The sequence below is a fragment of the Ranitomeya imitator genome, chromosome 2 (genome assembly GCF_032444005.1).
Source record: "Ranitomeya imitator isolate aRanImi1 chromosome 2, aRanImi1.pri, whole genome shotgun sequence".
Taxonomy (NCBI): Eukaryota; Metazoa; Chordata; class Amphibia; order Anura; family Dendrobatidae; genus Ranitomeya; species Ranitomeya imitator.
The window spans coordinates 386,561,160-386,578,772 of NC_091283.1; the positions used below are offsets into that span (position 1 = coordinate 386,561,160).

The 17,613-nt window shown below is 40.6% G+C and overlaps 1 protein-coding gene across 1 annotated transcript in view; it reads left to right on the forward strand.

The window, feature by feature from the left end:
• Positions 1–17,613, forward strand: part of LOC138664108 (zinc finger protein 605-like) — a 224,247-nt gene that overhangs the window by 143,120 nt on the left and 63,514 nt on the right. Inside the window, exon 7 of the mRNA XM_069750535.1 lies at positions 2,338–3,433. Coding sequence (XP_069606636.1) covers positions 2,338–3,433 — 1,096 coding nt within the window. The remainder of the gene's footprint in view (positions 1–2,337; positions 3,434–17,613) is intronic.

Here is a 17,613-nt window from a genome sequence, read left to right on the forward strand (position 1 = left end):
GTAGGAAGAAGGTTACCACCAAAATTTATAATAAGACCTGGAGGAAGATTTTGCTGTTCCACTCAGCTCCCCTGTCGGACCAGGTTCCAATTCCGGCAATTCTGGAATTTTTGCAGAAGGGTCGGGAGTTGGGGTTATCTGTTACACCCTTAGAGTACAGTTATCTGCTCTGGGCGCACTGTATAACTATAATGTAGCAGGGGACAGGTGAGTCACTATATTTATAAAAGCCTGTGAACGGAGTGACCTAGTGCGTATTTCTAGATTACCTCCGTTGGATTTGAACCTTGTGCTAGATGCATTAACAAGTTCCCCCTTCGAACCTTTAGATGTTGCCTCTGTTAAGGTTCTGACCCTCAAGACAGCTTTATTATGTGAGCTCTTCTGCCCATCCAGGGGGCTAATCCCAGGGAGAGAGAACATGAATTTACATGTCTAGTCAGGGAGGTGTTGGAGTGACATCAAGGGGTGAGGATCTAGGCTGAGGTCCTGAAGCCCATGGATGGATGGCCTATGGAGTTTGGAGATCGGTTGTCAGCTGGACTGGTTCCCCCTGCTACCGCTGAGGGATCTGTCTTCTGGACTTAAGGAAGTTTCTTAAGGACTGTTGTTGCTGTATACATGGGCTTTGGTTTTGTTATTTGTCGCTTGGAGGAGTGTGGATGTGGACTACAGACTATACTGGCAGGAGATACGAAATCTGTGGTTCAACCAAAAGTTGGAAGACAATGAGTATCAGCTGGTACGGAGGCAGTATTTTGGCCATCTACCCGGAGTTGTAAAACCATGGATGTAAGGAATAAAAAAATAGTTGTATCGTTAACCTTCCTAGGTGATTATTACAACCCACAACCTCAGATCTTCACAAAACCCATCCCAGTAAACATGGACATATTTTGTGTCCCTGTAATTGTAACAACATGTACAATACAGTGATTTATGGTGATCGGTAAATAGTGTGAATAAAATTACACCTTTGTTTTTATTCATATTTTATTTTTTATAAAAAAAAAAGCTCATCATGCAGAACTTTGTTTTCCTTTCTAAAAATGAAGACATAATGGAACCTAAACAGACCCCACAACAATTAACTGGACCACTCTGCTTCTGTTTGCATCAGTTGTGCAACAAATCAGTTTTGGATGTATAAAAGCTGATGTCGCATTGAGGGATAATGCCTATGTTCATATTCTGAAGTGTTGTGCACTGAGCACTCAGACTTGGGGTTACATCTTCATTTACAAAAATGGTGTGCAGATGTGTCCATTGTGGCCTTGTTTGGCTTTGTGTGCAGCTTTTGATTCGCAATGCAGACAGGCGCAGAAGCTGCCTTTCATTCCATGAAATATCCTGGTCCATTGATTGCAACAGAATGAAGCGTGTGGCAATTTTTTTTTCTCATGATCCACCAGATACCAATATTTTTACGGTGCTGAACTTCATAGTGTGAATATATCCCATGGAGAAGGGACGAAAGTCAGAAAAATCATATACCTGCTTGGCAGTGAGTGTGCTTGATTGTGGTAAACAGCCATAGACAGTGAAAAAGGAGGTGGTGATGGGGGTAACTGAACTTCAGTAGTGCTAGTTCATGAGAAATCAAAACATACTAAGGGGGGAAGCTGGAGAAAAATCCCAAAAGGTAAAAGTTTGAGTGTGGGAGAGGTGAAAAACTGCTATGAGCAGGATAACGTCAAGCAAAAAAACAGATATGTGAAACTTTATTCACTAGAGAAGCTTAGTCACATATGTGGTTACCTATTTGTTGTGCACAAAGGTGTCCGTTGCCTGTAAGTTAGGTGATCTTTGAAAGAACCAGCAACTGTCAACCATGGATTACAGAGGACACTGCTGCAAATTCTTTTTCAGATTTTCCATTGCTCCCATATTCATGATGGAGTCCAAAGCTTGCTGTTGACTTCCAATACATATACAATAGTACAAAGAATTTCTTCTCTTATCTTGTATCTATTATATAGTTCCTTTTTGTAAAAAAAAATACAAAACCTACACTTGAACTAAAGCCATGTTTTAGTTTTACATGACCATACTGTTTTGCTCTATGCTAGATACATGTATATACCTGTCAAAAAGTGTGTGAGAGATGTACACTAGCACTGGCTTACAATTAACAGAGAAAAGAAAATATTGAAAACAATACAACCTGGTGGCCTAACATCATAATCTACTAGTCCTTGGTTAGCAGTGTACTTTCTTAGTCAGTCTAAACCTGAATTTTATTACAATTTGTATGAAAATGTTATAAAGTATAGAAAAATCTAAATATTAATATACTTTAAATGCAGTGTTATTTACAAATAATTTTATTCTTTACAGATGATGGTACCAGGAGCACAGAGGGTCATCTGATATTTTCAGATTTTGCAACAGGCGATCATGGTATCAAATCAGAATCATGTGAAGAATTTGTAATTTTCCCAGATTCACCTCAAGCCCTTCTTAGGAAAAATCTATCATCTGATCCTTTTCAACAGGTCCTTTCTTCTTCTTCATTAAAGGAAATTATGAAAAAGCAAAACCACAAAAGTACTGAGGAACATGAAGTAGCTCACGCAGGGGAAAAAACATTTTTATATTCAGAATCTGGGAAATGTTACAGTATTAAATCAAGATTTTTTTTACATCAGCAAAGTCACTCAGGGAAGAACCAATGTTCATGTTTAAAATGTGGGAAATATTTTAAAAAGAAATCATATCTTGTTTCACATCAAAAAACTCACACAGGGGAGAAGCCATTTTCATGCTCAGAATGTGGGAAATGTTTCAGTGAGAGAAAAAATCTTCTTACACATCAAAGAACTCATACAGGGGTGAAACCATTTTCATGTTTAAATTGTGGGAAATTTTTTAAAACAAAAGCACATTTTGTTTCACATCAAAAAACTCACACAGGCGAGAAGCCATTTTCATGCTCAGAATGTGGGAAAAGTTTTAGTGAGAAACACAATCTTGTTAGACATCAGAGAACACACACAGGGGAGAAACCATTTTTATGTTCTGAATGTGGGAAATGTTTTACAGATAAATCACAACTTCTTAGACATCAGAAAACTCACACTGGAGAAAAATCATTTTCTTGTTCAGAATGTGGGAAATATTTTATGCATAAATATTATCTTGTTACACATCAGAGAACTCACACAGGGGAAAAGCCATTTCCATGTTCAGAATGTGGGAAATGTTTTTTAGCTAAATCACATCTTGTTACACATCAGAGAACTCACACAGGGGAGAAGCCATTTTCATGTTCAAAATGTGGGAAATGCTTTCTAGGTAAATCTTATCTTGTTAAACATCAGAGAACTCACACAGGGGAAAAACCATTTTCATGTTCAGAATGTGGGAAATGTTTTACAGATACATCACAACTTGTTAGGCATCGCAAAACTCATACAGGAGAGAAGCCGGTTTTGTTTTAAATCATTACAGTGTCACCATGTAAAAAAAAAATTACAAGCTGTAATCATGTAAAGTCACTTGTCTGCAAGAGAAAGGGAAAACAACTTAGAGCACTAAATCATTATTAGAAAATGTATATAATGATCAATTACCATTTATTCTAAAAAGCAATTACAATTATAATGTCTATAAAATATTTATAATTTGTATGTACTGTACTATTTAACCTTTAGTTAGTTTAGTGGAGTCCATCGGACACCAGTCGAGTTTGATTTCATCATGTTTCCGCAAGTATGGACTAACCCTCTGTTTTAGAATCTTCCGAGCACCCCTCCTTCCTGCATTGACTACATGTGCCATGGCAAAAAAAAAAATTCAAGGCTTATCTAGTACTGTCCACTATGCATCATGGTATATATATGTGAAGTTGATAACAAGAAGCCGGAAATAAGTCTTTTACAATAAATCCAAGGGTGGCGTTGATACAAATATCAAACTGTACAAAACTTAAAAAGTCTGCTTCGAACAGTAAGAGATGTCCAATGGTTATGTTTCAGTCTATCAGTAATAAGTGATTACGTCATTTATAACATGACTAATAAGACTAAAATTACCCTAAGAGAATTGCTGAAACATTTTTCCGATGGAATTCATAAGCGCTGATAAAAGTATGAAAGCAGAATTTTCGAAATTGCCAAGTTTCCTGAAAAGACAGCTCATTTATGAAATTGAGCTTTTTTATGGCAGTAGGTCGATGTCAATTGTATGTGAGATCTAGTGACTGATAAAAACAAAACCAGATGTGATGATTGCAAGACATTTGTGTTCAATGAGCTCCATAAGAAGATATGTGATTATTGTACCAAATAATTACTTGTTTTTTTCTTAGTATATAAGTAGAGGTTTACATTTTGTTGATTACTAAAAATGTTATATTTTCATTTAGCCCAACGTGCTGTACCGTAAGTTCCTAAATAAAGTAAAAATTAATATATTGTTTATTTTTCTATATGAAAATTGGGGCCCATGTACCCAACGTAACTAATAGTGTAAATATTTTGACGCGACTAACTGAAGGTTAATAAAGTGCAAAATTTTTAAAAATATGCTCCCCGCTCAGCAGTCCTGAAATCTGCAGAGAAAACATCAGCTTCAGCAAGTTAGTTCTAAACATAGTAACATAGTTAGCAAGGCTGAAAAAAGACATTTGTCCATCCAGTCCAGTCTATATTCCATCAGAATAAATCCCCAGATCTACGTCCTTCTAAAGAACCTAATAACTGTAAGATACAATATTGTTCTGCCCCAGGAAGACATCAGGACTCTTTTGAACCCCTAAACTGAGTTCGCCATCACCACCTCCTCAGGCAAGGAACTCCAGATTCTCACTGCCCTAACAGTAAAGAATCCTCTTCAATTTTGGTGGAAAAACCTTCTCTCTTCCAGACGCAGAGAATGCCCCTTGTGACCGTCACATTCCTTGGTATAAATAGATCCTCGGAGAGATATTTGTATTGTACCCTTATGTACTTATACATGGTTATTAGATTGCCCCTCAGTTGTCTTTTTTTCTAGACTAAATAATCCTAATTTTGCTAATCTCTCTGGGTGTAGATCCCCCATCCCCTTTATTAATTTTGTTGCCCTCCGTTGTACTCGCTCTAGTTACATTATATACTTCCTAAGCCCTGGTGCCCATAACTGGACACAGTACTCCATGTGCGGTCTAACCAGGGATTTGTACAGAGGCGGTATAATGATCTCATCGTGTGTATCCAGACTAATTTTAATGCACCCCATGATCCTGTTTGCCTTGGCAGTCGCTGCCTGGCACTGACTGCTCCAGGTAAGTTTATCATTAACTAGGATCCCCAAGTCCTTTTTCATGTCAGATTTACCCAGGGGTTTCCCGTTAAGTGTGCAATGGTGATATTGATTCCTTCTTTCCATGTGTATAACCTTACATTTATCATTGTTAAACCGCATCTGCCACCTTTCGGACCAAGTTTCCAACTTATCCAGATCCGTCTGTAGCAGAATACTATCTTCTCTTGTATTGACTGCTTTACAGATCTTTGTATCATCTGCAAATATCAATATTTTACTGTGTAAACCTTCATCCAGATCGTTAATAAATATCATAAACATAATCTAATAAGGTAGGTACCATAAAAGAAAAGTGATGAAGAATGCAATTAAAACTATAAATTTATTTGTGAATAATTAAAATGGTAATAAATACATAAGACAGAAATGGGGGAAATGGAAACCTCCAAATACAGGGGGAGATTTCAACCAGCACAGTTTCAACACTTGATGTAACTATAGATATTCAAATCTTAATATAGTTGGAATTGCTAGTTACAACAATGAAATAAAAATGCACAGTGACAGTATATATATGCGCAAGGTGTAAATAATATATATAGATTCAGAGGTGCTATATTCCCTAGATACAGGAGGCAGATGGAGGTATGCCCAGGTAAGCCGAATTTATAGCTAATAAAACTGGGAAATAGTACAACCACTATACTACCTATGTTCCTGGTGGAGAAGTAAGGGAAGGGAAAAAAAAAAAGAGAAGAATGTTGGTGTAGCAGGACCGTGTGCTATATTTGGAGCAATTGACCCTTTATACTGCATTCTTCTCTTTTTTTCCCTTCCCTTACTTCTCCGTTCTCCGTTTCCCCCATTTCTTTCTTATGTATTCATTACCATTTTAATTATTCACAAATAAATTTATAGTTTTACTGTAATTGCATTCTTCATCACTTCTTTTCTTTTATGGTACCTACCTTATTATATTATGTTTTTGATATATTATCTAAGTGACTTTAGCCATTGCTAAAAAGGACTATGGGGATAATCGTTAATAAATATGTTGAAGAGAATAGGTCCTAACACCAACCCCTGCGGTACCCCACTGGTCACAGCGACCCAGTTAGGGAATATACCATTTATAACCACCCTCTGCTTTCCATCACTAAGCCAGTTACTTACCCATTTACACACATTTTTCCCCAGACCGAGCATTCTCATTTTTAAAATGGAGAAAAGTTCTGATTGATATAAAAATATGAATCCTTTATTTAATCTTAATTAAAATTTGATATACATGTCATGCAGACATGAAATCCTATTTAAAAGTATAGGCAACTCCTCTCAGGTGGTCAAAAGCCAGGGGAGTATGTCATAGAACAAATGCACTAGCAGGATGTAGCAGGCCCCCTACTGATAAAGGCTGGAGCAGCACAGGTGCAAACTACTGATGAGAACCACCCACTCACCTATATAATGGAATGGTTGGCTGCCTAGTAGAAAAAATGCACACAGATAGGGCTTGCATAGAATGCTATTCACACAAGTAAGTGTGATGCACAGTGTTTGGATAACAGTCTATTGATCACGCCCATAGTATTAGCAGGCGGGCTGTCTAGCACTATATTTATGCACAACACAGACACACCAAGCCAACATAAAGGGGCCTAGCTGCATCCTGCAAAAAATTATAAAAAGTGTAATAAAAAGATGAAAAAATTAATGCATATAATAATGCTTACTAGCAAAAATGCACACAGATAGGGCTTGCATCGAACGCTATTCACACAAGTGTGATGCATTTTTGCTACTAGGCAGCCAACCCCTCCATTATATAGATGAGTGGGTGGTTCTCATCAGTAGTTTGCACTTGTGCTGTTCCAGCCTTTATCAGTGGGGGCCTGCTGCATCCTGCTAGAAGAAGGAAGCAGGAAGAAGATGCAGCGCCGGGAGAAGCAGGGACCGCGCCAGGAGCAGGTAAGTATACGGGGAGGGGAGCGCTGCGCGATATTTACCTGCTCCTCGCTCCGGTGCGGCTCCGTCTCCAGCGTCCTCTAGCAGTGACGCTCAGGTTAGAGGTGACGTAGTCAGTGCGCGCCCTCTGCTGAGCGTCAGTGCTGGAGACGGAGACGCACGAGGAGCAGGTAAATATTGAAAGCGCCGGCTTCCTGAGCAAGAAAGGTGATTATGTGATTTTTTTTATTATTGCAGCGGCAGCAGCAGCATTATATATTGCACAGCTTTATATGGAGCATCTATGGGGCAATAATCAACGGTGCAGAGCATTATATATGGGGCACAGCTTTATGTGGAGCATCGATGGGGCCATAATGAACGGTGCAGAGCATTATATGTGGCCCAGCTTTATATGGAGCATCTATGGGGCCATAATCAACGGTGCAGAGCATTATATATGGGGCACAACTTTATGTGGAGCATCTATGGGGCCATAATGAACGGTGCAGAGCATTATATGTGGCCCAGCTTTATATAGAGCATCTATGGGGCCATAATCAACGGTGCAGAGCATTATATATGGGGCACAGCTTTATATGGAGCATCTATGGGGCCATAATGAACGGTGCAGAGCAATATATATGGGGCACAGCTTTATTTGGAGCATCTATGGGGCCATCATGAACGGTGCAGAGCATTCCATATGGCACAGCTTTATGTGGAGCACCTATGGGGCCATAATGAACGGTGCAGAGCTTTCTATATGGCACAGCTTTATGTGGAGCATCTGGGGCCATAATGAACGGTGCAGAGCATTATATATGGCACAGCTTTATGTGGAGCATCTTATGGGGCAATAATGAACGGTGCAGAGCATTATATGGGGCACAGCTTTCTATGGAGCATCTATGGGGCCATAATGAACGGTATGGAGCATCTATTTTTATTTTTGAAATTTACCAGTAGCTGCTGCATTTTCCACCCTAGGCTTATACTCGAGTCAATAAGTTTTCCCAGTTTTTTGTGGCAAAATTAGGGGGGGTCGGCTTATACTCGGGTCGGCTTATACTCGAGTATATACAGTATTTTTAGTTTCTCCATGTTAGCTGAGTATGTCATAGACAGTGGGTTGAAACAAAGGCGTAGTCAGGTTAACTGTCAGAATTCCAAGAACGCAGTGGATCACGACAAAAGGGTTTAGCAAACAGATGTACAAGGTAAACACAAAGTCAAGAAGCAAATATCAGAATAAAACACTAGCAGAACAGAGCAAACGCACACCTCTTGAGCAATTGGCAGCAATCTAAGGCAGAGTTGGCTAAATAGCCAAATAATTGATTCGAACAGGAAACACATGGATGAGGCTTTGGCACACCCTGTTCCTGATTGGATGGCTAAACTATCACTCAAGACAGTGACTGCCCAGCATCCGATTGGTTGGCTGAGCTATCAATCACCATACTTACAGCTTAGCACACCTCTGTCCTACATTGGGCAACAAGGGCTGCCACCAAGAATTTCAGGGCCTCATACTGGTAACATTTTTGGGCCCCCTTGAGACTCTGCCCAGACTCCACCCCAGCTCCATCGCTTGAACCTTTCACAGTCCCACTGCCCGCTCTTGGAACATCTTCATTTCTGCATCACGTACTCACCAGTCACACATTAATAGTTCCCATCGATCACCATATCACATACATAGCCAGCAGTGAGTTCTTCCACTCCTTTATGAAAATTCCAGGAGATAAATCCTCAGCTCCTAATTTTTTAGTTACTGTAAATGGGTGATGAAGAAATTCCTTCAATTCAGCCACCTGTGTCCATTGACCTTCATGTAGTGTTACCTGAGGGTTGGCCATGTCTACAACAAAGGGTTTCAGCTCAAGCATTAGCTCAATCTTTAAATAGATGTTTCCCCACCGAGTGGCTTAATCCACAATTGCCCTTTTTCCAGCACGTCTATTCAAGATGGAATAACTGGCTTAGTGATAGAAAGCAGAGGGTGGTTATAAATGGTATAGTCTCTAACTGGGTCGCTGTGACCAGTGGGGTACTGCAGGGGTCGGTATTGGGACCTGTTCTCTTCAACATATTCATTAATGATCTGGTAGAAGGTTTACACAGTAAAATATCGATATTTGCAGATGATACAAAACTATGTAAAGCAGTTAATACAAGAGAAGATAGTATTCTGCTACAGATGGATCTGGATAAGTTGGAAACTTGGGCTGAAAAGTGGCAGATGAGGTTTAACAATGAAAAATGTAAGGTTATACACATGGGAAGAAGGAATCAATATCACCATTACACACTGAACGGGAAACCACTGGGTAAATCTGACAGGGAGAAGGACTTGGGGATCCTAGTTAATAATAAACTTACCTGGAGCAGCCAGTGCCAGGCAGCAGCTGCCAAGGCAAACAGGATCATGGGGTGCATTAAAAGAGGTCTGGATACACATGATGAGAGCATTATACTGCCTCTGTACAAATCCCTAGGTAGACCGCACATGGAGTACTGTGTCCAGTTTTGGGCACCGGTGCTCAGGAAGGATATAATGGAACTAGAGAGAGTACAAAGGAGGGCAACAAAATTAATAAAGGGGATGGGAGAACTACAATACCCAGATAGATTAGCAAAATTAGGATTATTTAGTCTAGAAAAAGGACGACTGAGGGGGGATCTAATAACCATGTATAAGTATATAAGGGGACAATACAAATATCTCGCTGAGGATCTGTTTATACCAAGGAAGGTGACGGGCACAAGGGGGCATTCTTTGCGTCTGGAGGAGAGAAGGTTTTTCCACCAACATAGAAGAGGATTCTTTACTGTTAGGGCAGTGAGAATCTGGAATTGCTTGCCTGAGGAGGTGGTGATGGCGAACTCAGTCGAGGGGTTCAAGAGAGGCCTGGATGTCTTCCTGGAGCAGAACAATATTGTATCATACAATTATTAGGTTCTGTAGAAGGACGTAGATCTGGGGATTTATTATGATGGAATATAGGCTGAACTGGATGGACAAATGTCTTTTTTCGGCCTTACTAACTATGTTACTAATTTTAGGGGTTCTGGCAGTAATAACCAATGTCATTTGACAATCAGAGTTCAAGTATGTCCATCTTGCAGACAATCTCTTATTGCCAGATGCAGCATGTACATAACACAGCGCATGTGATGAATATGAGAAAGCTTTGAAACTACTTCAACAAGATCATCTAATTGTAAAGTATCTTTTTGCTGTCCTTCTGCAGTAATATCTGTTTGCTCCTCAGTTACAGGACTGTGGCCTACCATCTCAAACATACTGAATCTGATTTTTTTTTTTGTAGCTGCTGTTCATCTTCATTATTCTCATTCATCAGAGATGAACCCTTCATGACCTTGGGATTTTCCGTTTTTCCGTGTTCATTTTTCGCTCCCCTCCTTCCCAGAGCCATAACTTTTTTTATTTTTTCGTCAATTTGGCCATGTGAGGGCTTATTTTTTGCGGGACAAGTTGTACTTTTGAACGACATCATTGGTTTTACCATGTCGTGTACTAGAAAACGGGAAAAAATTCCAAGTGCGGTGAAATTGCAAAGAAAGTGCAATCCCACACTTGTTTTTTGCTTGGATTTTTTGCTAGGTTCACTAAATGCTAAAACTGACCTGCCATTATGATTCTCCAGGTCATTACGAGTTCATAGACACCTAACATGACTAGGTTATTTTTTATCTAAGTGGTGAAAAAAAATTCCAAACTTTGCTAAAAAAAAATAATAAATTGTGCCATTTTCCGATACTCGTAGCGTCTCCATTTTTCGTGATCTGGGGTCGGGTGAGGGCTTATTTTTTGCCTGCCGAGCTGGCGTTTTTAATGATAGCATTTTGGTGCAGATACGTTCTTTTGATCCCCGTTATTGCATTTTAATTCAATGTTGCGGTGACCAAAAAAACGTAATTCTGGCGTTTCAAATTTTTTTCTCGCTACGCCATTTAGCGATCAGGTTAATGCTTTTTTTTATTGATGGATCAGGCGATTCTGAACACGGCGATACCAAATATGTGTAGGTTCGATTTTTTATTTTTTTTTCTTCTGTAAATCTGTTTATTAAATTTTTCATGTTACAAAACAAGCAGATGGTATTAACAAAATGGATTAGAAGTCTCAAACCCATCCCATTCCCTCCTCCACCCAAAAACCCTTTCCCTGCATGCGCGTAACCATCAAAGCATGTTACGGAATTGGTGTATTGCCGCCTATCCGCTGTAATAAGTACCATTGGGTGTTTTCAAATTGCGCTCTCAACTTTTCCCTAGTCTCCAGAGGAAGAGACGGAATAAGAGTAGACCAAAGCGTCCATCCATTCCATTCTAAATATAAATTGAATCTTTGTACGAATAAGAGAGAGCGATGGGATTGCTGGATTCAACCATTGATGCAATATGCTTTTCCTGGTCGCCGAGGCCCATATCATGAGTGTTGCTTTGATATATCTGGGTAATTTGTGGTGTGCCTCATCTAGGATGTTAAAAATAGCCCATTGTGGGGTGAGCGTGAAACTGATTCCACACATTTTCTGCAGCTCAGCATGAACACCACCCCATAACTCCTGAACTTTCGTGCAACTCCACAAATGGTGGTATATATCAGTGTTGCGGGATTTGCACTTAGAACACAAGTAAACGGAGGAAGGAGACATCCTGGACTGCAAATAGCAAATAGGGCGTGATGTAGGCTGTATGTAATATTAATAGTGCCCCCACCTCTCCAATCAACTGACATTTCTGTGCTAAGCTACACGCCTGAAGAAATTGGAAGGGACTATTGCTAAATAGTGGAAAACGCTGCGATGCTGTTTCGAAGGTTAACACCGAGAAATTTAGATCCAGTAGATAAATTGCTTGCCTTCAGCCCTGGGAGGCCAGATGTTTATAGAAAGATGGTGCAGTGCCCCTCAAGAAACCCGGATTACCAAGGAAAGGCTGATATGGGGACAAACCAGCCCTTAGTTTGCAGATCTTTCTACAGCGTCTCCAAGTCATTATTGTTTGCCACAGTGTCAGGTGTTCCTGAATCTCCACTGGAAGAACCTCCCCTTTTAAATGTAGCCAAGCCGACAATGAGATATGTGGGTAGAATTGTTGATCTAGGCCAACATTGGCGAAATGAGAGATACCTCTTATCCAATCAATGGCATATCTAAAATTAGCTGCCAGATTATATCTACCCAAGTCAGGAAAGTTTATTCCGCCCTCTGCCCTTGTCGCCTGTAATTTAACAAGACCTATACGCGTTCTGCCTCCAACCCCCTAGATAAATTTATGAAAATTTGAGTTTAATAAACCAAGATCTGCTCTAGACAGGAGGAGGGACAGCGTCTGAAAGGCATATAACAATTTAGGAAACACTATCATTTTAATTAGATGGCATCTGCCGGAGAATGACAAAGTGAAATGTTTCCACGAATGGAGGAGACTAATTATGGAGGAGATTAGAGGTTTATAATTGATTCTATATAAAATGGAAGGAAGGGTCCGCAGGCAGCTGTATCCCCAAGTATTTAATAGATTCCTGGCTCCAATGAAATGGAAACAAGGGATCACTCAACCTCCCAGACCTGAAAACCGCCAGAGCCTCGGATTTACTGTAATTGACCTTAAAACCAGAGCACTTACTAAATTTCTCCAATATATTCATGATAGCCGGGATTGCCTGAGTTGGGTTGGCAATAAATAAAAGAATGTCATCGGCAAAGGCCGAAATCTTTATCGATGCAGCTCCTACTCTCACCCCTTCAAATGTCGCCTCGTTCTGTAACGTCCTCAAGAATGGATCTAGAGCTAAATTAAACAAGAGGGTAGACAAAGGGCAACCCTGGCGCGTCCCTCGTTGAACTTCAAAGGGTCTAGATAAAGTGTTATTTACCGACATCCTAGATATCGGGTTTTTATACATTGATTTGACTCCCTCACAGAACCACGAGCCAAACCCTCTAAATGATAGCAGATCAAATAGGTAACCCCACGCCACCCTATCGAATGCCTTATCGGCGTCCAGGCTAACCACAATAGTTTTCATATGTTTGTGCACTCTACTGTAGGATATGGCTCCCAGGGCTGTTCTGATGTTGTATGTGATGGATTTCCCATGTATGAATCCGGTTTGCTGTGGCGAGATTAAATTAGGGATGATTCTTTGTAATCTGTCAGCCAGAATTTTTGTGAATATCTTGAAGTCTGAATTAAGTAACGATATTGGTCTATATCCTTCAACCTGCGAGTGATCTTTGCCTGGTTTTGGAAGAACAATGACAACCGCCTCATTGAACCGATCGGGAAGGTGGCCATATTTAACTATGTTGTTATACAACTCACACAGGTGCGAAGTCAGACAGGTTCCAAGAATTTTATAGTGCTCATTGCTGAACCCATCAGGGCCCGGTGCCTTAGACAGTTTCAGTTTAGTTATGACTTGTAAAATCTCCGAAGGTGTTATGGGGGAATTGATGGCCTCCCTTTCTTCTTCTGTGAGTGTTGGCGCCAGGTGATCTCTAAGAAACTCCCCACTTGCCTCTCCTCCTCCCGACTCCGAACTATACAACTCGCTAAAGAATGCTCTGAATTCATCTACTATCTCCTCATTGTTTGCCAGGATGTGACCATCACGTCGTTGTATTTTATGTATTTTCGTCGCTTTCCTATATGGACGTGTAAGGGACGCCAACACCCTCTCCGGTTTATTGCCCCATTTAAAATATTTATGTTTTTGATAGTCCAAGTTGAGCATAGCCATCTCATGTGCCAGCGCGTCCGCCTCCTCCTTAGCCCTCAAGAAGCTTTCCTTTGTCGGTGGGGTGTTGTTTAATTTGAAGCCCTTGTAGGCCTGAGTTAGTGATTTTTGTGTTTGTGATGTGTGTGATGTGTGATGTTTGTGTTTACTTTTCATTATGTCTTTTTTTTTGTGACTGACATAGGAAATAATTTGACCCCTTAACACGGCCTTAGAGGACATCCAAAACAAATGAGCGTCTTCACAATGAGCGCGGTTGTCACCCTTATAGATCTCCCATGACATCTGCAAATACTTTTTGAAATCATCCGACTGATAGAGGTACGAAGGAATAAGCCACCTCCTCTCTTGATGTATTGGGGTTGTTAGATTAGATTTAAACGTTACTGGGGCATGATCCGATATATGAATATTTTGTATATTTGACTGTATTATTAGGGGTATTAGTGAGGAGTGCAATAACCAACAGTCAATCCTAGCGTGGGAGTCGTGTACATGGGAGTAGTGAGAATAGTCCCTTTCCAGGGGGTGTTGTATTCTCCATATGTCTACCAGGTCAAGGTGGTCTGAGAGTGATTGGATGCTATTCCCCCACCCTAGTCCATGAGCAACATTAGATCCGGATCTATCCATGGAAACGTCTGCTACTTTGTTAAAGTCACCGCCCATGACCACCCGGGATGTATCCCACCCTGCCAGGCTCTCTAGTAATTTAACTTGAAACTGTGTCTCAGGTGCATTAGGGGCATAGATATTGACCAGGCTAAAATGCATTCCCTCAATTTTGATTCTGACCAAGAGAAATCTACCTTGCAGGTCCTCCAGTGTATCAATTATCTCATATTTAAGGCCATTATGTATTAATATGGCTATACCTCGCTGTTTTTTGGAGTATGAAGCCTCAGCGCAAAGCGTATACTTCCTGCTAAGCAGAGAAGGGTGATTATTTTTAATCCAATGTGTTTCTTGTAGGAAGATGATATGGAAATTTTGTTTTTGTAAAAAATTTAGAACCTTTTTCCTCTTAATTGGAGTATTTAACCCGTTAACATTCCATGAGCACCATTGTAAAAAGCGGATTGCGGCATCTTTAGAACTAGTCTGATCAGCCATTAACCTACACCTTTGCGAACAGCCGTGTAACCTATATATAAATACTGTAAGTGAGACCCCCACCCATCCCAGCGAGTGAGTGCAAGATCTCCCAGAACCAGAACATTATGATTGCCCATGCAGAGACCCTCCCCCCCCCCCCCCACCCATACCCCCACACCCCCACACCATTCGAACTTTTTTCGATTTTTTTTTTTTTATTGATTTATTTTAAATGGGGCGAAAGGGGGGTGATTTAAACTTATGTTTTTTTATTTTTTTCACATTTTTTTTTACTTTTTTTTAACTTTTGCCATGCTTCAATAGCCTCCATGGGAGGCTAGAAGCAGGCACAATGCGATCGCCTCTGCTACATAGCAGCGATCTGATGTTCGCTGCTATGTATCAGAAATGCAGGTGTGCTGTGAGCGCCGACCACAGGGTGGCGCTCACAGCTCAGCTACCGGCGATCAGTAACCATAGAGGTCTCAAGGACCTCTATGGTTACTATTCAGAAGCATCGCTGACCTCCGATAATGTGACGGGGGTTGGTGATGCGATCATTTCCGGCCGCCCGACCAGAAGCAGTAGTTAAATGCCGCTGTCTGCGTTTGACAGCGGCATTTAACTAGTTAATAGGCGCGGGCAGATCGCGATTCTGCCCGTGCCTATTACAGGCACATGTCAGCTGTTCAAAACAGCTGACATGTCCCGGCTTTGATGCGGGCTCACCGCCGGAGCCCGCATCAAAGCGGGGCTTCTGACCTCGGACGTACTATCCCATCTGAGGTCAGAAAGGGGTTAATTGTACTTATCATGTTTGAAGCATTGCAGTTACAATAGTAAGAGACTGTTCTTTTTTTTTTAGTTCATCATCTTGCAGAACTTTTTTCACTAAAGCCTGGAGAAACTGGCTGGTGTGATGAGCTTTAGTATCTTTTACTGCCAGTGTCTTGCTAACAATTTTCTTGTTGCAAACAAATCAAATGTTGATGGCAAAATAAATCACTATGTGACGTATGCAGGCATCCATTTTAAGAAATATACATCTTCTTTTGAGAGTCTTTTTTTAAGATATTCATTTTGGTTTAAGGCTTCTTCAATCACTAATTTTCTAATACATTCTCTTTCCAGAGAAACACCCAATTTGCGGGCCATTTCTCCATTAAGAGCTGTATAAGCTGGTTGTACAAATATTGATAATGGTACACCGTCTTTCACAACAAGCTCTATGAGCTGTCTTTTAAGCATATCTGCTGTCATTGTCACAGTAACTGTCACATACAAAATATCTTGTAACTGACATCTGAGGTTGTTCTCCTTTGCATGGCGGGAAGTGCTGGGCACTGTGCCAATATTCAAAAAGGGCTCTAAAAGTGAACCTGGAAATTATAGGCCAGTAAGTCTAACCGCTATTGTTGGTAAAATATTTGAAGGGTTTCTGAGGGATGTTATTCTGGATTATCTCAATGAGAATAACTGTTTAACTCCATATCAGCATGGGTTTATGAGAAATCGCTCCTGTCAAACCAATCTAATCAGTTTTTATGAAGAGGTAAGCTATAGACTGGACCACGGTGAGTCATTGGACGTGGTATATCTCGATTTTTCCAAAGCGTTTGATACCGTGCCGCACAAGAGGTTGGTACACAAAATGAGAATGCTTGGTCTGGGGGAAAATGTGTGTAAATGGGTTAGTAACTGGCTTAGTGATAGAAAGCAGAGGGTGGTTATAAATGGTATAGTCTCTAACTGGGTCGCTGTGACCAGTGGGGTACCGCAGGGGTCAGTATTGGGACCTGTTCTCTTCAACATATTCATTAATGATCTGGTAGAAGATTTACACAGTAAAATATCGATATTTGCAGATGATACAAAACTATGTAAAGCAGTTAATACAAGAGAAGATAGTATTCTGCTACAGATGGATCTGGATAAGTTGGAAACTTGGGCTGAAAGGTGGCAGATGAGGTTTAACAATGATAAATGTAAGGTTATACACATGGGAAGAGGGAATCAATATCACCATTACACACTGAACGGGAAACCACTGGGTAAATCTGACAGGGAGAAGGACTTGGGGATCCTAGTTAATGATAAACTTACCTGGAGCAGCCAGTGCCAGGCAGCAGCTGCCAAGGCAAACAGGATCATGGGGTGCATTAAAAGAGGTCTGGATACACATGATGAGAGCATTATACTGCCTCTGTACAAATCCCTAGTTAGACCGCACATGGAGTACTGTGTCCAGTTTTGGGCACCGGTGCTCAGGAAGGATATAATGGAACTAGAGAGAGTACAAAGGAGGGCAACAAAATTAATAAAGGGGATGGGAGAACTACAATACCCAGATAGATTAGCGAAATTAGGATTATTTAGTCTAGAAAAAAGACGACTGAGGGGCGATCTAATAACCATGTATAAGTATATAAGGGGACAATACAAATATCTCGCTGAGGATCTGTTTATACCAAGGAAGGTGACGGGCACAAGGGGGCATTCTTTGCGTCTGGAGGAGAGAAGGTTTTTCCACCAACATAGAAGAGGATTCT